We start from the raw sequence: 23,911 nt of genomic DNA, 5'->3' as shown, positions 1-23,911 counted from the left end.
AACAATAGCAGAGGCGGTGGAGAATGCTACAGATGGCAGAGCTATAGGGCGAACAGGAGAATCAAGCCAGAGCATTTCCCCTGGGAAAGAAACTATACTGTGTGGTGTCCCTACCAGTTGGTATCTTGGAAATTACAAATCAACTCCACTAGAAAGACACCCACTACTCAGAGAAAATCCAAGGTCAGTCCCTGTCAACAAGGGGAAGGGCACAGTAGTACTAACTAAGTCAGTGATGTTTGAACTTTTTCATCTCTCCTAATCCTCTATCCCATTCCAACACAGGTAAAGGAATCCAGAAGAGAGAGGGGGAAGAAAAGTTTCAGGAACTGACCACATCTGCTTTCTCTGTTAGGTCCTTTAATCCATCACAGTGGGCGAGAAAAGCATTAAATAATTTAAATATAGAGCACGGTGGCTCACGCCTGTAATCCCAGCACTCTGGGAGGCCGAGGCGGGTGAATCACGAGGTAAAGAGACCAAGACCATCCTGGCTAACACAGTGAAACCCCATTTCTACTAAAAAATACAAAAAATTAGGGGGGGCGGAGCAAGATGGCCGAATAGGAACGACTCCAGTCTCCAGCTCCCAGCACGAGCGACACAGAAGACAGGGGATTTCTGCATTATCAACTGAGGTACTGGGTTCATCTCACTGGGGAGTGCCGGACAATCGGTGCTGGTCAGCTGTTGCAGCCCGACCAGCCAGAGCTGAAGCAGGGCGAGGCATCGCCTCACCTGGGAAGCGCAAGGGGGAAGGGAATCCCTTTTCCTAGCCAGGGGAACTGAGACACACAACACCTGGAAAATTGGGTAACTCCCACCCCAATACTGCGCTTTAAGCAAAGGGGCACACCAGGAGATTATATCCCACACCTGGCCGGGAGGGTCCCACACCCACGGAGCCTTCCTCATTGCTAGCACAGCCCACGGAGCCTTCCTCATTGCTAGCCCAGCAGTCTGCGATCTAACCGCAAGGCAGCAGCGAGGCTGGGGGAGGGGCGCCCGCCATTGCTGAGGCTTAAGTAGGTGAACAAAGCCCTGGGAAGATCGAACTGGGTGGAGCTCACAGCAGCTCAAGGAGGCCTGCCAGTCTCTGTAGACTCCACTTCTGGGGACAGGGCACAGCTAAAAAATTAGCTGGGCATGGTGGTGGGTGCCTGTAGTCCCAGCTACTTGGGAGGCTGAGTCAGGAGAATGGCTTGAACCCAGGAGGCGGAGCTTGCAGTGAGTGGAGATCGCGTCACTGCACTCCAGCCTGGGGGACAGAGTGAGACTCTGTCTAAAAAAATAAATAAATAAAAATAAATAAATAAATAAATAAATAAATAAATAATAAGGAGTTGAAAGCTGACTGGACCGGACTTGTTATACCCAGAATTGCTAGAACATAAAATGTGTGTAAGATAATGTGAAAGAGATGGGAATTTAGTAGAGCATGATTGAATACAGCTATTAGAAAAAGAGAAAGCTATGTCATGTTTATATCCGAACAGTTTTTAGACTGCTCAGTAAACTTCATGCTATTTGGAGGCACTGCAGTTGCACAGTAGTTATACTGTCTGTCATAACACTGAAAGTGAACTCACAGAACATGCCTGCTTTCATAAAGAACCCCGAGAATTCAATCTTCTTTGTAGAATGACTGCATGATTAATAATCTAAGATTCTAATCACTTGACCCACGGTAATCTACTGTTATTTTAAAGTAAGCTGTTAATTGTCTTATGTGCAAGGCTGGCTTCTGTTTTTTGTGACACATTATGATAAGAACTTCTCAATGGGAGTGATAGATTTTCTTTGGATTTTCTATTAAAAGAAGAGAAGAAACTTTGACAAATCGGCATTTTAGATTTTGATGTCTCTAAGGAGTCAGTTTTTATTTTTTAAGAGGAGACCTGTTACACCCAAGCATGCATTCAAAAGAGATAAAACTAAAAGAAGCTTGCAATGGGATGGATCATTAAGGACCTTCTCAGAAATAGATGAAATGGATGTGGGCTTTAGCAGTTGTTGTTGTGGATGATTCGGCACTTCAGGAGCTTGAGATAATTGTCGATCTTATGTGAATCCCTGCGTAGGCAGTGGAGCAGGTTATAATAAGCAGAAAGGCGAGACTCTTCATCAGCCATCTGCAGGGATGGAAGTCCCGTCCAGACAGGGTAGATCTCATTTTCTTTGGTTTCAGGATGAACCTAATCACAAAAAAACAGTGACTTATTCTTCATATTATTAGCATTTGTATGTCCTTGTTCTTTCTAACTGTTGGATTAAGAATTGAGAATGAGATATGAATGTAAAGTTTTAGACAAAGGCAATGATTTTTGTATATCTGGGCCAGTGGATCAGAAACCTATTCATCTAAAAACTAGAAGCAGAATACACGTTTAGGTTTTCTGACATCTATGTGATCACAGATGAAGTATGTTTTTGCAGGAGTAGACAGATGAAGAACTGGAAAGGTACTATGTAAATATCGACATAGATTTGACCAAGAGACAATGGAGTAGCTCACTTCGGTGCTCTCACTCGAGGAACTATTTCATTTCCCCATTTCCCCAGTCTTGTCCCTGATGTATCCTTCGTGCTTTATTCTTCCTGACATCCTTTATTTTCTTCCTGCTTTGAACTCAATCTATTCCCTATCTAGTGTATGTTCCAAAAACTTTAAAAAAGATGAAGATTGTACTTGTACTTGATGCTTTGGGGTACAGATAATTTAGTGATGACCATGACTAAGAAAAGCTGCTTAGCAGTCAGGAGATTTTCGTTTCCTCAGATTTCTAGGGGAAACAATTGCTTTCTTTTGAGGTCCCTGGGCTGGGAGGTGCTGGGAAAAGCACCTACAAGAAAGGGGTACAGGCCGGGCAGGGTGGCTTACACTGTTTCACGCACTTTGGGAGGCTTGAGGTCAGGAGTTCAAGACCAGCCTGGCCAACATGGTGAAACCCCATCTCTACAAAAAACCCCACAAAAATTACCGAGGCCTATTGGTGCACGCCTGTTGTCCCAGCTACTTGGGAGGCTGAGGCATGAGGATCGCTTGAACCCGGGAGACAGAGATTGCAGTGATCACGCCACTGCACCCCAGCATGGGTGACATAGTGAGATCTTGTCTAAAAAAAACAAAAGGTCGGGGGGTTGCCGGCAGCAACCCTTCAGTGGTGAGGGCTGTGTGGTAGGGTTGGGGGCATGGCTGTGATAACAAAAGGAGGCTGAACAGCACAACAGGGGCATGCTATGTTTCTTCACACTCTATAAGCCTTTGCAAACCAGGAAAGCCCAGAGTTCTTAGAGACCAAGTAACCATTTTAGCAACTTTAGGGATGTCAGCTAGTTTGGAGAGCTATTAGGTATAAATCTGCATGTAGACACGGATCTACTAAACCTTTTTCTACAGAGTGAGAATATTTTTCAAATCTGGGATTCCCTATTGGAATTTAAAGTGTGTGTGTCTGCGCGCATGCCTGTGTGTGTGTTTTCATTGACTGGCTTTATGTTTTTATTTTTAAATTTTTGGTACTTGAGCCCTAAGACAAAATTTACTGTGTAAGGGATAATGATATGAACAAGAATAAATAAATAAGTGGTAGAGAAAAAAGAACAGAAAATGGAGTACTATAGAACAAATTAGTGACCTCAGAAATTAGGTTTACAGTAATCATACATTCCAAGGTTAATATGTACTTTGTGTTTGTTTTGGACATATTTTTCTCCCATGAAAATAACAAAAATGATACATGATAACATGTACTTAGTACACAAAAAGAGAAATACAAAATTGTTCCTGTTATTATTCCTATAATCATATATTTTTCTTTAGATGGTACATTATCCTTGAAAACCTCAGAAGCTGTTTAGGTATTATCTCACTAATGTTGAAATTATCCCATCTGAATGGAGATATCTATTGCAAATACTAACACAATCTAAATATGACAGATTATTTGGGGGAGATTAAGTACAATGACATGAGTTTTGATTTTGGAGTCCCAAGAAAAAACAAAATTTAGAATGAGGCAACTTTCTATAAATTATAAAACAAAAACATTCCAGAAAAGATATATCCCCTTCTTTTGTGACTCCCTGCCATCTAGTGCTTGTGGGATCCCCTGAAATCAATGCAACCTGTGTGCACTGATGTCATTGTCTTGTCATGTTAATATCTGCTCCTCCCTGACAAGTCTGCGCAGCAGATCGGGGTGAGTGGCTGCGGGACCATCTAATCTGATTTTGGTTTTCTTCTTTCTCCCATCCCACTCTCATCCTCTGGTAAGGGGAGAAAAGAGAAAGCATCTGACCAGAATTTTCAATAGTGGGTGTCCTGGGATACTCTGCAGAAAACATGTATCTTGCAGATTCTATTCTCTAGTTTTCTCTCCCTTGAAAACACTTAACTTCCTGTCCTCAGGAAGGGGCAAGTCTGTGGTTTTGCATATAGAGTAGGGAAAGTGACATCTGTCAAATAGCATTCTAAGATTCATTTACATTAGAATCTATGACTATGAATGACTAGGCTCTTGCTTTATTTAACAGCGGTCTAGAATATGGAATGCTGAAATTTTCTTCTTTCAAAGGGAAATATTTCTCATCACAGAGGTCACCGCTTATATTAATGAGAAAAACAAAGAAGCACCAGGAGGCTACTCACCTGGCTGACTATCAGCTCCATGCCCTCTAGAAGCCGTTTGGTTTGCTCCTCAATCTCTACGGCTTTGGATAGGATAGCCTCCGGGGCTTCTTCCATACCACGTACTTCTGTGACTAGATGATACAGGGGCTCATTCCAGGATCGCAATATGCTGACTATCAGGCTCAGAAAGTCTTTTTGCTATGAAACCATATAGAACAATTGCATTAAAATAGGTAAAGTACAATGGGGTTAGTTACATGTGATTTTTGCTTAGAGAGGCTGGACGAAAATATCTCTTTTTATTCCTATGTGTAGGTATATTTTTCTTTAGGTGATAGAAGTTGTAGAAATGTAAAATTTAAACTATTGGCCTAAACTTTGCTAAAATTAAAAAAAAGTCTGGCTTATTTCAATAACCACTTTTTCTAGTAAGTGTTCTAATTGATAAAATGAAGAATTTTGTTTTTCCTCTGAAATTCTACCATCTGTCCACTTAGCAAGATCTTTTGTATTTGATCGATTTGCTTGTCCCTGGGGAGAAACTAAAGTGTTGCTGGAATTCAGTAGGTGCCCAGAGTATCTGACTTGTGAGAAATAGATTCCACTGGGGTCCATGTCAAGGGGCCCAAATCACTCCCATCCAAGCATTCATTCATACTAATGAATCAAATTGTTCATCAAACTATTCATAATTTTTGATTTGTAGCTTTATTTGGGGATCCTAGAACGAAGAGACAATGAAGATGACATGGAATTCATCAACATGCTTTCCTTGATCAATACAACCCCTGCCCCATGCTGCTGGCAGAGCAGTCTGTTCTCTTGGCTTATGCAGGCGAGTAAGATGCAACCAATGTTATCTGGAATAACCATGGAATTCACAATGGCGTTCTGGCTGCCCAGTTTTTGCTTACTACCAGGATCGTGTAGGAGACTCCAAGTAGCTGATTATCTCTGATGTAAAATGCTTACTTTGTAGAAGTACGTGAACTAGTCTAGTGGTAACAAAAAGAATAAAGAAGAAATAAATGGACATTGCAATGGAAACATGTACGAGGATATGAAAGAAAGAAGCTATAAAGAGGTACAGGCCATAAAGTGAGTGTCAGTGTAGTTTTTCTGGGAGCATTGCAACACAATGATTAAGAGTAAGGGTTGTGAATTGAATGAAGCCCAGGCTCACTGCTTATTTGCCATGTGACTGGTACAAATTCCATAGCCTTTCTGAGCCTCAGTTTCCTTATCTCAGTAAGTGTAATAACAGTACCTCATGTTACAGGATTTTTATGAGGATTAAATACAGTAATGCCCATAAAGTGCCAGGCAATGTGGTACAATTTGAGCATTCCTAATTTAAAAATCTAAAATCTGAAATACTCCCATGAGCATTTTGTTTTTTTAGCATCATGTAGGTGCTCAAAAAAACTTAGGATTCTGGAGTATTTGGGATTTCTGATTAGTGATAACTCAACCTGTAGATCTCAATAAATATTTCCTCTTCCTCCTCCTTCTCCCCTTTCTCTTTCTCCTCCTTCTCTTATTATCATAATTATTATTAATGAACATAGCAGACAGAAATGTTGGTACCATTCCTAAAATTGTAAATGGAGAATACGTTGAATTTGTAGGGGGCATGTATATAAAGATGTTTGTTTTAAATCATGTTAAGGCTGTGATTATGGTAGACAACCAAAAGGGAGAAATTACAGCAACAGAAGATTGAAGCTGAGATACATGATTGGGTCTGATACACAGACTTGGTAGTCATCAGAACAGTGGCAATTGTTGTAGCTGTGAAAAGTAAAATATTATGTTTTACAGGATCTGTTTTGTTTTTTTTTGTGAGGGGAGTGGTGACTTTTAACGAAAAAGTAAGACAGGGCAGAAGAGTCAGTGAAGAATGAAAAAGTAGGTGTCAGAGAAGCAGAAATAGAACCAGAATAGAGTCTTGAAAGTCCAGAAGAGATGGCTCCAATAGTGCAGGGGTCAGTAATGTAACATGCTGTTGATGTAGAAGTCACGAGTAACATGTAATAAATAAAACTGCATTTGTTTTTCTTACATATGCATAAATGTATATTTACCCACAGAAGTCGAATTCAGTTCAAACTTTCATATAGTATATATACAATCCTAGCGAAAAGGCATTGGTTAAAATAATGTTATCTGCAAGGACAATGTACGGATCTGCTATTTAGATTGCCACTACCATCTTTACTTAGCATTTGATTTGACTCATATTTTGTCAACTACATAATGTAATTTTTCGATTGCTTATTCTTCCTATATTTTTCTCTGCATGTACAATTACCACTGTATTACAGCACCTCTAATAACCTATCACCATGATAATACGGTGTACTGCCTTAGTTGTTTTGGTGCAAAGCCTGGATGAAGGACTCACATTGATCTGTTGGGCTTGCTCCTTGTCTTCGGGGGTGGGAAGGGAAGAAGTGTGGCAGCTGTTGATGGCCCTGGTAATGAACCCCCGGCCATGGGTATACCGTTTATCCTGGAAATGATGAGACAAATTCAATTAGTTGGGGTTGTTTGGGCATTGAATAAATGAATCCATTACCAGAATACTAATACATTTGACAGATGTGTAATTTTTAAAATTTAGAGCTACATAAAAATGAAAACTAAAGAATTAAGAAAGTAACCCTTTTGCCTACTTCCCCCCATTATCTCTGTAAACTCATTTTTTCATCTAGTTTTCATAAATCTCAATCTTTTCCCTTCTTTGCAATTCTCTTGTTGTTTACTTTTACCATTCACACAAGTCACACAAGTTACTATTTGGAAAGCAAATGCTAAAGATACCAAAAATATGAAACAATACATTTTGTATTGAGAATCATCTTTCTTCAGCATTTGAGCCAAATGCCATAGTGCAAATGTATTTACATGTATTCATTTAATCTCTTATTTACTGTGGGCCCAAACTGATAGACTTCTCTTAATAGGCATTGTAAAATTATAACTTTTCTCTAAATGTTTCTCAGAGTCCACACACCTGTACCTTACTAAATTCATGATAGACATGGAATACAACTTTTTTTTATTATGACAAAATAAGTCAGAAACACAGGGCACACAATTTTAGGAAATATAAACAATGGACTGAGGATAAGAGCAGAATAAAAAATGAGCTAACAAATTGACAGGAAAGACTAGTCTTTAGCAAAACTTATAAAAGTCCAAAGGAATTACTAGGAAGATTTGGAAGACAAAAGATGGCCAGTCAAAAATGGAGGATGAAAGAGAAATCAGAGAGTAAAAATAATTTTATAAATGTACCTTTATTCTCTATGGAGGCCCCTGATTTATTAAAGCAGTAATCTATTGTCTGCTCCTTGATTGACCTGGAAGAGTTAACCTATGATTTCCAAAATAGGTTATTCAGAAATAGAGTACATATTTCTGAAAAAGAAAAGAAAGGGGGGAAGGAAGGAAGGAAGGAAGGAAGGAAGGAAGGAAGGAAGGAAGGAAGGAAAGAAGGAAGAAAGGAGGGAACTAGGGAGAGAGGGAAGGAAGGAAGGGTAAGGGAAGGGAGGAAGGAAGGAATGAGGGAAGGAAGGAAGGGAGGAAAAGAAAGAAAAAAGCACTGGTTTCCAATTCTAAACTAGTCCTTTATTGTAATTTTAAACCCATACACTGAAAATCCCAGAAAAATGATTTCTAGCATTTTGGGGTTTTTGAAAAGTTATTAATTGTTTATTTTCCCCAGCATGGATTCAACTCAGTTTAATTCTATTCAATCCACCCAATTCACTGCAGTGCAGTTCTTCGTTATTGGATATCTGTTCTGTGCTAAGTGAAGAATGCCTGTGGAGTCTGACCTCTACATTCAAGAATAAGAAATCAACACTCTTCCTTCTCCTCAGCCCCAGCTAAGCATGCTTTAGGTCAGGTGTTTAAATGTTGTTTATTTTTAAAAAATAAAGTGAATTAAAGAAAAAATTTAAAAGTCATTACATTCTTTGAGAATCTTTGCGATTTCATGGCACTGTCCCTTTCTTCTTGTTCCACATCTTATGAGCTGGTGTCTTCTTTCACATGTTAAAGTGTAACATTTGAAATTTGGCTTGGGAGGTTTTCTAGGTTAACATGTAGTAGAGCCCAATAGATCATGGGAAGTCTCCTTCAGGGAGGAAGCCAGAAGCATGGTACTTACGAATTCGCTGAACATTTCTGAGGAGAGGTTATGGATGTAGTGGGACAGGACAACTGCGCGGTCAAACAGGTCTCGAAGGGTCACCTGGCATCTGGCAGCCCCACCAGGACAGATGGGCAAGGGGGCCACGTTCTGGCACAGGAGCAGGTTTGACACCAGCAGCAGCAGGAGGGACCCTGCTTAAATAAGAATGCGAACCACTCTGAGATGATCTATTCCACGGAGGTTCTCAAAAGAAATCCTGCCGAGGAAAGCCTTATTGCTCCCCACTGCCCTCAGCTGCCTGATTTGGCACTGTAATGGCTGGGATGGGGGAAGAACCAATGCCTTCCACTATGTAAATGTAGATATATATATAATTGTGTTTGCACAGATATATAGTTTGAGAAGTGGGTTACTTCCTGCATTTTTGTATGGTTCCCAGAAGTGCTTCTCTACTTTGCAAATATTTGGAGCTTAAATTAATTCTGAGCTAGGGTGTTCAGGTCATTCTCTTAAGATAGTTTAATGTCTTGGGAGTTTCTGCAGGTTTTAAGCAGTCAGGCTGTCCAGGAGTTTGTAATGTTTTTTTAACTAGGTGTGTCTGATAATTTACATTTTAGACACTGATATAACAAAAACAGCACAGTTGATCCTTTCGATTTATCATCCTGCCTGATAAGAATAAACACATGATTGTTTGATTGCTAATACTGAGTATGAAGAGAATTCTCACATGAAAATAATGCTGTAGCTTAGATCTGCTAACTCACCATAATAATCCCATGCATTTGTTTGACACTTTGCCAAAAGCATTAAATTTGTTTTCTATATTTGAGCTTCATAATAACCTTGTGAGATACACTGGGCCTTTGTAATTATCATCAAATTATATTGATGAAACAGATGGCTTAGGGAAGTTAAGTGATTTTTCCCCAAGTCGTATTATTAGTGGGTGAGAGAGGCAGGATGCCAATACTGTGGTCTTTGCACATCGTCTTGTCACATCGTGTACACCTGTGGGCTCTCAGTCTGCATCTGTGTAATGGGGGCCGCATGAGTAGCTGTGATGGCTCAGTGTTTACGCAGGTTGTTGCCATTGCTTATAAAGAACAAGTTCTTTGCCTTTGATTGATTGCATCACAACAGAGGCCCCAGAAAGCTTGATTTTATCCACTTTTCCTGCTCTAATTACAAAACACTGATCATTGTCGAAGGTTTTCAAAGCTTTGTCCTCAATTTGCTATCTCAGCAAATGGACAGTTACAGGCCTGTAACATATCAATAACTTATACTTTCAAAAGGAAAGAAATGATATATAGCTACCAAATTTAAATCACTTGTTAACTTCAGTGACACTACCCCAAAAGAATGCCCAATATAAAACCGTGTTTATCACAAAACTTAAGTCCTTTGAAACCTTTAATAAATGCAATCTGAAATGTCCAAGATAAAACTAGGCAAATGCTAAAGATTAGTTTGTGAAAAAGTACCTAAACCTAAACACTTAAAAATACCTAAAAAATTGTTTAGTGTAGGAAGTGACGTTTTAGTTGTAAAATAAAATTTTTGTTTGAGATGATTCCTATTACAGACTTTTAATTTTTCAAAAACATGATGCTTCCAAAAAGTTTATTTTATGCATACTATAATCATATGATGAAACCAAATGTATATTTTATCTGTATGTGTAAATAAAATGTGCTTTGTGGATAGAGAAATTGGAATAACAGGTCTAGGAAATTCACAACTGGATAGATGTTCTGTATTCTGAGTACATTTATCTGCACATTTAGCATGGAAGGGATTTTTAAAGCCCAAGATGAGGTAAAATAGACACATGTTTTTGTTCTTCATTTCACTTGAAACAAATTTTATGGTTGTTACTAATTTATTTTCCTTGCAAATGTCAACCAAGAAAGTAAAGGTGATTAGTTATTACTAGGTAACCTGTTTTTCCTTTTGAAATGTCATTTGGCGTGAACCAAATTGACAAAGAATAGAAAAGACAATTCTGCTATTAGTGTCTATTTTATGGCTTCACAATTGAAAGTTTCATCAGGTTGATTTGAGTTGGCCAATCCACATTAGAGGCCTGATAACCAGAAAATGTTACTTTGTCCCTTTGAGAGTTGTGGCAAATTGGACCCATAGACTCTTTGAGTCTTATTCCAGTCCAGAGTTTCTCAATCTTGATATTAGTGGCATTTTGAGTTGAATAATTTCTTGTTCTGGGGGCTGTCCCGTGCATTGAAGGATGTTTAGTAGCATCCCTGATCTCTATCCATTAGATACCAATAGCACTTTTCCCTCACTTCCCCACCTCAGTTAAGACAACCCAAAACACCTCCTGACATTGCCAAATGCCTCTGGGAGAAGAGAGGATTTCCCTGTTTGAGAACGATTGTTCTGTTCTATGGTGCGCTTGTATAATTGCTTCCTAGAGCAATCATTAGATTGCACTTCTAAACATTGTAAACCTGCAACCTCTTATTAGTTAAAATTTCACATTAATCCCCCCGACAGGAGTGTTGATACAACCAACAACCCAGTGAGTTGTCACACATACCTTTCCATGGCGATCCTTTGATGTTCATGTTGGTGATCGTTGAGGGAAACACACTTCACCAGAGGAGATCCGGAAGTCTTACGGTTTTCTCTCTCCCAGATATTGGCTTTATAAACCTTTGACATCTTCATGAATATAATGAATCAGGCATTCGTTTCCCTTTTCCTGGTCATCTATTTCCATCACTGAGATTACCCCCATAATTTCAAACATCAAATGGTATTTTATTTCTTATTCATATTCAGGAAGACATATTGGTCAGAAATGAACATTCTAGGAAGGATTTTGATTAATTAGGCCAAAAGGAAATGAGAGAAATGATGAAGGTGAGATCTGAGACTAGTTTGGTTTGGAGGATCTATAAAACTACAGAAGTCATTTACTTTAAAATTTATCTTATTTCTCTACAGTTTGTTGAATACATAGGATTATATTTCACTTAAGTAACAGTCTCATGTATTATCAGTTATCAAGTTTCTTCCTCAAGATTGCTAGGTAAAGATTTAAACATTTTTACACTAAATACCAAGAGATATAGAATAAGGATTGAGAAATCAGAATTTTCAGTCCCCTGTTACACTGTCATTAAATTTCCCTCATTTTGTTTCTTTTTACATTTTGTCTTTTTAAAAATACGTTTCGTCTTTTTAAAAATAGCATATCTGTATGGTACTTTCAATGTACATCTTCATCTGTTTATTTCTTTTGATTTTAACATATGTGTTAAGTGGTATTATTCTCTCCAGTTTACAGATGAAGAAACAGGAGCCTGGAGAGACTAAAGGTCAAGAATATGAAAGAAGTAGTTCAGTGCAAAAGTAATTGTGGTTTTGGGCTTTACTTTTAAATGGTAAAAACTGCAATCACTTTCACACCAACCTAATAATTCTACAGTTGAGTTAAATGAAGGAACAATTATTACTTCACAGAAAATCAGGAGTCATGTGAGGAAGGCTGGGAAATGAATTCTCTTGTAAACATCCTGTGGACCCACTTCTAAGACAAACAAGCTATAACCCCTGATTTAAGAGTTTATTTTGGGGAAGTGATACAGTAGTTTTCCAGGGCAAACACACGTGCGTGCGCGCACACACACACACACAGACACACTTACACCCATCATCCTGCTATACCATGTAATAAACTGAAATTCTAGCCAGTAATTTCCACTCTTTTCAAGGATAGGAGTGTGTAAACTGTTATTAACTTATGATCTCTCTACCTTCTCTGACCCTGAGCCACTCTGGGGTTAAGGTGACAAAAATTCATCTTTCATGGGCTTAAAAATTCCATTCACCTTTTGAAAATTTCCTAAATGAAATGATTATAATGAATAAGAACTAAGTTTTATTGATGACTTTCTCTAATTTTTAAGTCCATGCATCTAAAGCAGCCTGTGACCTTTAGTTTCAAATTTGCTGTCTCTTACAATAGACTGATGAATGAGGTAATTTAAAAAATAATCTTCCTATGGCATTTACTTTTTCCATAGTTCCTAGAGCCACATATGTGCTTTAGCAATTATCTGACTAAGTGCTCTTATGGGGACCTAGAAATCTTAACGAAGACTAACGTCTCTGAAAAACTATCTTCCTAATTGCCTTAGTTTAAGGCAATCCTGCATTTTGAATCATAAACATCAAATGTGATGATTCATAGACTCTCTCAATCTGAAAGCTGGGCCAGGATTCCATATATTCACATTAGGTATTCATTTTTTCCCTGGATGGTGAAAGTCTGAATTATTAAGAGAGCAGAGCTGTGTGGCAGAGAAATTTACATTATCCCGTATTCTCCTCCTCTCCCATAAACTTAAGAGTAAGAAAATCTGTTACAAGAACTGACAATGACAACTTAATCTTAAAATTTAAAGGTGTTGCAACATTTGTAGATAGCCAGGATAAGAGCAATCTAAGAAAACCTAAGCTGTGTTTATTCAGTGGCAGTCAGTCGATTTATTTGACTGCAAAGAGGTACATGTTTCTCTGTAAAATTTATTGTGTGTTTCCTTGCTGCTCCACAGCCCCACATTTCCTGTGAATGGAATATCGCAATATATAAATAATGCAAAGACATATTTTATGCAAAAATCATAGTTGTCCTATTCTTCTAACTGCTGTGCATGTTATCCCTTTTCACCTTAATTTTTATGTGTGCTTATTTGTCAGCCTTTCTCTTTATCAAACTGTGCCCTTAATTTAGAGCAATAAAGAAGTTCAGTAAGAATTGGGTTGTATGTTTTAAAACTTTACAAAACTTCGTTTGCCATTTTTGGTCTGAGGTCTTGTGATGAAACTGGGGGCTGATGATTGATTTATGTCAAGTAGCTGAATAAATAGCTCAAATGATGCTAAAATTCCCATACTACGTTTAGTACCTGAAACTAATAAACAAGTTTGCCATCTTTTCTAAAGAACTCTAATTTTTAACATTAAGTAACATCAGGTTGGTTTTTATTCCTAATTTGGAACAAAGTTTGTGTTTTCTTCTGTTTATCTGTTTTTAAGTTTGGAATAATTTTGTTTTTCCTTCTGTCATGTATGAAGCAAAGTATATTTAAAATCTTTCACAGGCCGGGTGCGGTGGCTCACGCCTGTAGTCCTAGCACTTTGGGAGGCTGAGGCAGGCAGATTAAGAGATCAGGAGTTAGACACCAGTCTGACCAATATGGTGAAACCCCGTATCTACTAAAAATACAAAAATCAGCTGGGTGTGGTGGCGGGCACCCACTGACTAGTACCAGTTACTCAGGAGGCTGAGCAGGAGAATCGCTTGAACCCAGGAGGCGGAGGTTGCAGTGAGCCATGATTGTACCACTGCACTCCACCCTGGGCCACAGAGTGAGACTCCCTCTCAAAAAAAAACAAAAAAAAAATGTCTTCACATAACTTAAGAGGTGTCTACTGCAAGATATGCTAGGGGATATTAAAGAGGGAAAGAAATTAAGAGTTAAAAAAATCCTCAGAATAAATGTATCACAAAGATATTTCAATTTATATTAGTAGTGAATTGTCTTAAATAAAGCAAAATATGAAATGATTAAAGGTGTATTGTTTATGAATTGAAAAATTCTGAATAGTCATCTTCTAATGCTTGGACTAAAAAATTAAATAGTATGTATGCTGTTTTCAGTATAAAATATTAGACAATGTAAAGGGCACATTGGAGAAAAGATCAATAGTGTTTTTTTTGAATGGCACTATTTTTAGAATAAGCAAAATGCAATGCCTTAATTACATCCTACTATTTAGATTAACTTCATACATATTGTGGAATTGAATTTGGCCTAATGCTGCCCCATTTTCAGTAAACTGCAATCTAACTTAGTATGTAAACAAACTGCAACCTAAATTAAGAATATATTCTTGTAACAAGTAGCTGAGTCTTGGACAATCTTAGCAGCTGAGCTTTCAGCCAGTTACAGGCTACAAACTGCTCAGACATGTCCAAGTAAGGCAAAGGAGGAGCTGTAATCAATGACACTATTTCTGTTTGTCATTTTATTTTTCTGTCTGTAAATACTGCCCGCCCACTTTGCAGGGAGGAGCTTTCTAAACCATTACTCATTTAGGGTGCTGCCTCATTCATTAATTGTCTCTTTGCTCATTTAAACCCTGCTAAAATCAATTCTTCTAAAGTTTTTTCTTTTAACAATAATAAGATATGCTTTTGTTTTCTTTTGGAAATGTTCCTGTTCAGTGTTTGTTTTTGCTAGGGCTTTGGAGATCATCAGTTTCCCTTCAGAACCCCAGAATGCAAGTTCTTAATCTGTTGTCAGTTCCTTGAGGGCATTTGCTACTTTAAATAAGAAAACTATAGTGGAAGCATTTGGAAATTTCCCTTATAATTCTTATTTTTTTCTTTTAATTGCTGCTATACTATTCATATCTTCTGGTCTAGTTCTATGAGATCTCTATGAATTATATGTCACATGCTTGTTCTGAATCATGTGTGCCTTGGGACAAATTTTAATGCCTGATATAAAATAATGCCAGATTTAAGGATGATGTGTCCAGAGACTTCACAAATGTAAATCTCACTCTTTAAGAGTTATGTTTTTTTTTTTTTTAGGCAAAATAATTAAATATTTAGCTGTATGCTAATCAGAAGTGAGGTGGATAACTTTCCTTGTGAAAGGTTCCTTACACTTCAATATTATATGTATGTGCACAGGCACACACATTTCTTATCTGATGGAAAGTAGAGCTGAAGCATGCCTACTTCTAGCTAGGGATCAACTGGTCTATCTATCTATCTATCACCTATCTGTTAATCATCTCTTATTATTATCTAATAGGAAATGGGACTCTCAGCCATGCTTACTTCCAGGGATAATTTTAAATTTTATAATTTAAAATTCTAATTAGCACAGACACCATCAAATAGAACAGAAAGCTATAGCAATAGATCAGGGTGCCTGAGGCCCCCTGAAATGATAGGCATTAATTTTTTTATTGTTTCATAGTGGTGAGACTGTAGGGGTTGACCTATGCGAGGGGCTGGGGGAGTCTAGAGGAATCAGAGCACTTGGGAAGTCAGGGAGTTGAGTCTGTGCTGAGAAGTATTTTGATATTGTAACAACGCTTAGGGCCATGCATGTGCTGACACACTATCACCCCTAACTTCCTCCACTGCCAATTTTTTTGCCTATATTGAAAGATTCAGATTGAAAAGTAGAGCAGGCTCTTCAGAGAAAATGCTACCCTTCAAATCCAACCTACATACCCTTTATCCTCCAATACATTTTTCTGTTAGAATTTGTCTAAAATATCTTAGCTGTGACATATCTGCTTAGTTTTTTTTTTCTTATTTATTCATTCATGTCTTATCAGTATAACCAAAGGGATTATTTTTTAGGAAAGCTCCTTACCATTACAGTGGATCTAGAAGAAAATGGACATATAAATAAGAATTAATTCTTTGATGGAGTGCTCTATTGTCCAACAGTAATTAAAACATGTATAATACTAGGCTTTTAAATGACATATGGGAATGTAGAAGTTCAAGGTGATGAAGAAGTCTTGTGGGAAAGGCAGGTCACAGAATCATGGATCTCACTAATTCTAATAAAATAAATGGAAAATAAGATTAAAAAGAAACTAAAAATACACTTATCAAAAGTGGAAGGAAGTATGAACATGTTCATTTTTAAAAATGGTTTATATCTGAGAATCAATAGATATAGTCAAGCTGATTTTTATCAGTTACGATTTCAACAGATGATGCAAAGTTCTGACTGTAACCCTTACAAAAATGGAAAACAGATCGTAAACCTTTTAAGTTGTCAGAAAAAGAAAATACACATACGCATACACACACATCCAAAACACAAGACTTTCCATTTAATAGAAAATAGAAAAAAAAGGATATGTAGGCCACAAAAATATGCAATTAGGGGGCAGAATAAAATCAAGTATATCAAGATAAATCTACTTATTAAAAGAAGAAAATGACTCAGTTTCTCTAAAAATGGCAAATTCCAATTAAATGCTTATATACAAGTGACATAGCTTGTAGGGGAGAAGAGATTCTTTTTCTTGCCCATAGATAGGTTCATGCCTGACAGTCCTATAACAAAAGACAGTAACAAAATAAAAATGTACAGATTTATTCAATATAAATTTACATGAAAAAGAGCCTTCAGAAATGAAGAACCAAAGAAACAGAGAAATGTGTATTTTTATGCTTAAGGTTGATAAAAAGTGGACAGTCATGTAGAAATATAATTGTACAAAAAGGAGTATGATCTAAGATACTATAGGGAACTTACCAAAGCCTGTATGTTCCGATTCTTCTGGGTGTCTCTGTCTTTGAGGGTACTTCTGGAATGAAGGTTCTTATGACCTACTTTATAGAAACGTCAGAGGATTCTTTTATGGCCTGCTTCACGGGAGAAGGGCGGGAAAAGCTCACAGAGTGAACTTCCTGTTTCTGCTGTTTTCTGAAATGCCAAGATGCCATATTTTGGGGTAGTGTGTTCTGAACCCCATCAATCTAAAAGAGTGGTTTTCAAAGGTCAAGCACTTAGGTGGTGATTTTGCCTCCCAGAGACATTTGGCAATGTGTGAAGATGTTTATGACTGTCATAACTGGAAGTGCGGGTGCTGCTGGTATCTGGTGAACAGAGACCAGACATGTTGCTAAACATCTTACAACACACAGAGCAGCTCTCAGGACAAAATATTATGCCATCCAAATGTCGGTAGTGCTGCTGTTGAAAAACCTAGATTAAAATGGAGTGCCTAAAGAAGTTAAAGTACAAAAATATCACACCAAGCAAATTAAATTGCTGGAGTAATAAATTTATTACTAGGCAAAAATGTTAAAGCAAAGTACAGTACTTTGTGATATTGTATTGATATGCAGTCAACATGGAGATGAGACTGTCTATAGTCTTTTTGTATTCAATAATAGGATCAAAAATATCAAGCATGTATTAAGCAAATGTGAGGGAAAATTAACCAAGACACAAGATAATGGGTGCGTGTATTTCAAGCACCTAGAACATCTACAATAGAATATATGACAAAAATAGTATATAAATAGTTGAGTTTGTTTTATTTTCTCTTACTGGTTACCATGATTGTTTAATGGCTGAATCTAAATAATTCCTTGAGTTCTTATCTATGTTAATTTTTGTTGGCATTCAACCTTATACTGCCCCTTTTGGCTGTCTTATTCAAAGTCATGACTTTACTTGTCATACCCAGGAAGATGATCCCAGCTCTGTTTATCTCTCCCTAAGTTCTCTTCTGAGTTACTAATTACCTGCTAGACATTTCAATCTATATGTCTACAAGTAAGATATAGTGAATTACTAAAGAAAATCCTTAACGATTCATCTTTTCCCTCAAATAGCTTCTCAGTCAACACTTAACATCTCAGAGTTGTGTTTATTTCCTTTTCTTTTGTTTCCCTTGCATCACACTCAACCAGTTGGCGGGTGACAATTATTCTGTCTCTCTAATTCCATAAAATTCTCTTTCCTCCTCTCTCCAGGTTATCTTGACTTGCATATTACAATAGCTTCTCTTCCAATTTCTCCTGCCTATGTTCAATTCAATTTCAATCTGTTCATCCATTAAGAAGATTAACCATCCTGAGGCTCAACTTGTGGACAATCTCTAATTTGTCTAAATCACAGTATTTTAGAGGTAGAGGAAACATGGAGTAATTCTAACCAAATATCACATTACAGAAATAAAGAAAGTGAGGTAAACATATTTAATTACTGAAAGAACTGGCACTGGAACTCCAAGTCTTTCTCCTGCCATACTGGTAATATTTCTTCTTACGTTCTGTCTGCCCACTTCTATATGCCTTTTGATGTGACCACCGAGCTTCTTATGTAGCTGATGATAAGTCTTCATGAGGAGATAAAGATGTGACCTTGAATACACATTTTGAAACACATTATTACTTCAAGGAAAAATGCCAAGGTAATTGGGTTTCCAAAGAGAGGAGAGATAAATGGAATGTTCTGAAGAATTCAGTGTCTTTAAGAAAACATGGCCACTGTCAAAGAGAATTTGAGTGTGATTCTAAATCATGTTATAAAAACAATACGTTTGTTAGACTATTTCTCAATGAGTTAGGCAGATAAGGGATGAGAAGCTATTAATTTTTTTCATCTTCAAATTGGTCTTTGATTTATCTGCCATTTTGGTCTCTAAGAATTCTTTTACTAATATGAGTCTTGCATGTGTCATAAAATTTTCATTTAACTTTTTCACTTGTCACTTCTACATCATTAGTGGAATGAAAGTCAAAGAATTCTTGTAAATTAAAAAAAGAGATAAAAGGTTATCTGTCGACCACTTGAGAGATGCTATGCTATTATTACCATTAGAGGTGATGTGGCATTTGAATGTTCTCTTTTCTACAGGCATTTGGTACTGATATCTTATAAAATTAACTTAATAGATGAGAAATAGTGTGTTTCATCCAGAAGGGAGAATTGATTTCATAAAGAAACAAAGTGAATGAATATAAGTTATAAGTTTCTGTTAGTAACTGCAGAATAACAGATAGTCTTTAATTTCAGCTACATCTGAAAACAGAGAAAGTATCCATTGGAATAAGTGGAAATCATAGGTACATATGTAGGAGACAGCTATGAAATTATGAGAATGTTTTCATGTTTGATTTATAAAAAGCTTTCTCATTGAGGTTATGTCAATTATATAGGAGTACATATTTTATCATTTAAGAATATTTTTTGAAGATAACTATGTGAAATAACCGTCTTCCAAACTCTTAGCTACATGAATGAAGTTAACAGTGAAATAATTATTTATGTGTTTTAATCTAAAGAGAACTTTAATACCAAATGTCAAGAAAGAATTTCTTTTTCCAAGTAGTTTCAAAAAGCATTCATTGCATTTTCTTGTGTAGGTCTGTATCTTATTTTTGTTCAAAACCTTTTAAATTTTTGTTTATAGGTTAGCAAATTAGATGGTTAAAAACAGTCAATCACATTGTAGGTTTTGTAGGCCCTCAGCAATTGTTGGTGAAATTATGAATGATTTTTACCTTTCAAACTCCTTGATGACCCAAACAATGATGAAAATAATGAAATCCCTTTTTTCAGTGCTCTGATCAAAATCCTATAACATGCCATTGGTGTGTAGATTTTATCCATATTACTTGAGTAGTTTAACTTTAAAACTTGTACAAATTTTACTCACTGTGTATGTGCTGGCAGCCACTAGATATGTATATGTGTTTGTTCTGAATTACTCAGATAATTGTCCCAATGTCACTGTGTATCACAAAACTTTACTACATGCAAAATATACTTTAATTCCTCATCAGTGTTTTAACATTTTTGGAAGATATATTTTTTAAAATTACATATAGTATTTTCATTATGTGAAGTATTTCTAGCAATACAACTCAAAATTTCAAATCCCATAAAAATGATTCCATTAGAGCTTTTAGTAACTTTGCAGGAAGGTCTAGAATATGAAAGTGAAAATAATGGACAGCTTTTAATGGACTAAAAAATTTCATATTACATGTATATAAAATAAAGGGTAAAAAAATAAGTTCTAGATAGCATCTTATCACCCAGGTCCATTTCCACTGATAACCACTGCTTCAAAGGTTAAATTAAAATGCACACCTGCAGAATATTTGTGTGTTTAAAGAATTCATTAAAAGTGGAATATTCCTTCCTGTTTGGCCAATTCCTTAATGAATATATTTGCATTTAATAATAACATCTTACCTTTAGAGCTTTCTTGCTCATTTTCTCTGCCTTTATCCTAAGCAGTCAGATTTCCAAGGTTAAGACCAAAGGCTTTGTAAAAATGTCATGGGTTTGTCCTTGTCAAAAAAAGAAAAAAATCTCAAAAGTCTTTTCTGGCAATTTACTTCAATGTCATTTCAAGCATAAGAAACTTTATATCATCCCAGACATAAAATAAAAAATATTGTTTTGTACTGTTATGAAAGATTTTATTATGTATATTCTGCCTTTGGACAGACACATTTCAGGGCAGTTCATAAAGATGACATTACAACTGTTTTACTTTCATTACAACCCCAAATTACAAATTTATGTCTTAAGCCTTGTCTTTGTAGAAAGGGTTGTATGGAAGCAAACTTCAAGATTTTAAATGAAGCAATATGTTTACTTTTAAGAACAAATTTTATATTATTGTTTGTTAAGGAGTTATACAGACTTATGTATACATCATTGAATAGGGGAAATAACTTTTGAATTAAATTATTTGCTCCAATTTTGGCTTACTCCAGCAGTACCTACATGACAAAATAGTTACTTTATTACCAAATTTGATAGATACGATGTGTCATGCTTTGTGAAAATTCCTGATGCCTACACATTTCCTGTTGCTCATGAAGCTTCATAAGCTTCTATAGCTAGCAACTTCCAGTGATACCTAATCCTGCCAAGGTATTATGAAATCAGACAGGCCAAGTACTCATTCGCAACTGTGGCCACTCGGCATAGGGCTGATTTGGTGATACTTTGACTAATGTTTAGAATATCTTCAGTGAGATAGACTATAAATAGTTGTCTTGATTATCTATGGCTGTAAAAAACAAAAACAAAAGCAAAACAAAATAAATGAAACTACCCTCAAATTTTGTGGTTTACAACAACAACAATCAATTTGTTGTTATCGCTCATGGCTCTTGCTTGGGATCTTTCATGTGGATTGCAGCCAAATGGTGGCTAGAACTAAACATACCTTGAAGGCTTCTTCACTCACATGTTTGTTAGTTGATATTGGCTGTCAGCTGGGATTGTCCGTCAGAATTCCTACTCAGGGCCTCTCCATATGCTCTGGGCTTCCTCACAGCATCGTGGAAGGTCTCTAAAGCAACTAACCGAAAAGACTAGGCAGAAACTCTACTTCCTTTTATCAACTGCCTTGGAAGTTACATAGTATCATTTCCTTCCTGGTTGCTGGCAGGCCTGGATTCAAGGGATAAAATAGACCCCAACTCTCCTTGACAGAGGTGTCAATATCACCTTGTAAGAAAATTGTGTGGAATGGAAGATTTTGTCCTATCCGTCCTGAAGAATATATCTGTGATAATCATTGTACTCCAGTGTAATATCATCTGCTTCTTTAATTATTCTGCAATGACCTCTGATGTCTACTACCATTTTTTTTTTTTTTTTGAGACGGAGTCTCACTGTTGCCCAGGCTGGAGTGCAGTGGCGCGACCTCAGCTCACCACAACCTCTTCTGCCTCCTGGGTTGAAGCGATTCTCCTGCCTCAGCCTCCCGAGTAGCTGGGACTACAGGCGCATGCCAACATGCCCGGCTAATTTTGTATTTTTAGTAAAGATGGGGTTTCACTATGTTGGCCAGGCTAGTTTTGAACTCCTGACCTCGTGATCTGCCTGCCTCAGCCTCCCAAAGTGCTCTGATTACAGGCGTGAGCCACCGTGCCCGGCTGATGTCTACTATCTAATTAATATTTTTTTACTCAACAGCAGCACATTTACTTGTATTCTCTTTCAGGGCTGCCCGATAGTGGCAGATTCCTCCTTTGCCTGAAATAACTTCTTTTTTTTTTTTTTTTTTTTGAGACCGAGTCTCGCTGTGTCGCCCAGGCTGGGGTGCAGTGGCACGATCTCGGCTTACTGCAAGCTCTGCCTCCCGGGTTCATGCCATTCTCCTGCCTCAGCCTCCTGAGTAGCTGGGACTACAGGCGCCCGCCACCACGCCCAGCTAATTTTTTGTATTTTTAGTAGAGGTGGGGTTTCACAGTGTTAGCCAGGATGGTCTCGATCTTCTGACCTCATGATCCTCCCGCCCGGCCTCCTGAAGTGCTGGGATTACTGTTTCTAAAACCATTTCTTCTAACCTGGAACACAAGTCTTGCAAAGGAAAGAATACCAAATAATTATTTTGTTTCCAGAATCTAGATCAGGCATTAGCAAACTTTTTCTTAAAAAAAGCAGATAGTAAATATTTTAGGCTTTGCTAGCCAAGAGTCAAAATCAAGGGTAGTATGTAGGTACTTATATAAGTATTTAAAATGTAACCATTAAAAAAAATGTAATTACAATTCTTAGCTCCTGGGCTGTGCATGAGCTAAGAATTCAAACAGCTAGTGGACTGCCTTTGGCTGGCAACCTATCGTTTGTCAACCTCTGACCTAAAATGTTAGGCAGTGGTGCAAATCAAAATTTGTAAAGCCCGTGAATGACTTTTCATTTGGTTTTATGAATGTATGTAGGTGTTGAAAAAATCTGACTCTACGCCTGTACTGGGCATTGCAAATTTCTGCTTAAAGCTTTCAGTTTTAATTGCAAATAATCTGCAGCATAATTTGATGGGCTTTTTTTTTTTTTTGAGACGGAGTCTCGCTCTGTCGCCCAAGCTGGAGTGCAGTGGCGCGATCTCAGCTCACTGCAAGGTCCGCCTCCCGGGTTCACGCCATTCTCCTGTCTCAGCCTCCCGAGTAGCTGGGACTACAGGCGCCCGCCACCTCGCCCGGCTAGTTTTTTGTATTTTTTAGTAGAGACGGGGTTTCACCGTGTTAGCCAGGAATTTGATGGGCTTTTTGTAAAATCTGTCAATCAGTTTAAGTTATAAAACAAGTGTGAAAGCAAATCTCTAGATATCCAGAGCAAGGTAAAAAAGTATTCAAAAAATTCAATTTCTTTTCTCTTCCTGATGGACCTTAGTGAAGAACAGAGGCAATGTATTCATTCGTTATATTTTATTGTCATTATTGTTCTATGTGTAGCTACTCCCATTTTTTTCTTTCTATCAATCATCATCTATCTGCTGTTATCTCCTGAACTCCCTTTCCTTTTCCCATCAACACTATTCTAGTATGTTTGAATGAATGAATTTGTATGTGTTGCTGCAAAATATGCATTTTTTAATTGAGTGTGCATATATTTTTAATTTACTTAGGTATTGTTTTAGAGACCTCTGATCTTTGTCTTGGTTTTCCTTCACTCAGTTATATGTTGATGATGTGTTCATGGTGCTATATTACATCTAGTTTGTCATTTCTAACTCCTTTATTATACTTCAATGACTGCATCCACATTTTACCT

The 23,911-nt window shown here is 37.2% G+C and overlaps 1 protein-coding gene across 2 annotated transcripts; it reads right to left on the bottom strand.

Annotated features, from left to right (window-relative positions):
- Positions 1-1,846: 1,846 nt before the first annotated feature.
- On the bottom strand, positions 1,847-17,205 carry LOC105482522 (prolactin). Of its 2 annotated transcripts, XM_011742657.2 has the most exons (6): positions 17,129-17,205; positions 11,359-11,483; positions 8,811-8,986; positions 7,038-7,145; positions 4,652-4,831; positions 1,847-2,195 (listed from the first exon to the last, which is right to left on the bottom strand). In XM_011742657.2, the coding sequence occupies exons 2-6, from the start codon at positions 11,384-11,386 to the stop codon at positions 2,004-2,006; spliced, it is 684 nt and encodes a 227-aa protein (XP_011740959.1). In that variant the 5' UTR covers positions 11,387-11,483; positions 17,129-17,205; the 3' UTR covers positions 1,847-2,003. The 2 variants fall into 2 exon arrangements, with proteins under 2 accessions (XP_011740959.1, XP_011740958.1); XM_011742656.2 differs by lacking the exon at positions 17,129-17,205 and having other exon boundaries at positions 8,811-8,989; positions 11,359-11,458.
- Between the last annotated feature and the right edge of the window lie 6,706 nt (positions 17,206-23,911).

This window comes from Macaca nemestrina, chromosome 5 (genome assembly GCF_043159975.1).
Source record: "Macaca nemestrina isolate mMacNem1 chromosome 5, mMacNem.hap1, whole genome shotgun sequence".
In the NCBI taxonomy this organism is placed as follows: Eukaryota; Metazoa; Chordata; class Mammalia; order Primates; family Cercopithecidae; genus Macaca; species Macaca nemestrina.
Note: the sequence above shows the minus strand (reverse complement) of the source record. Positions and strands in the feature narration are given on the sequence as shown.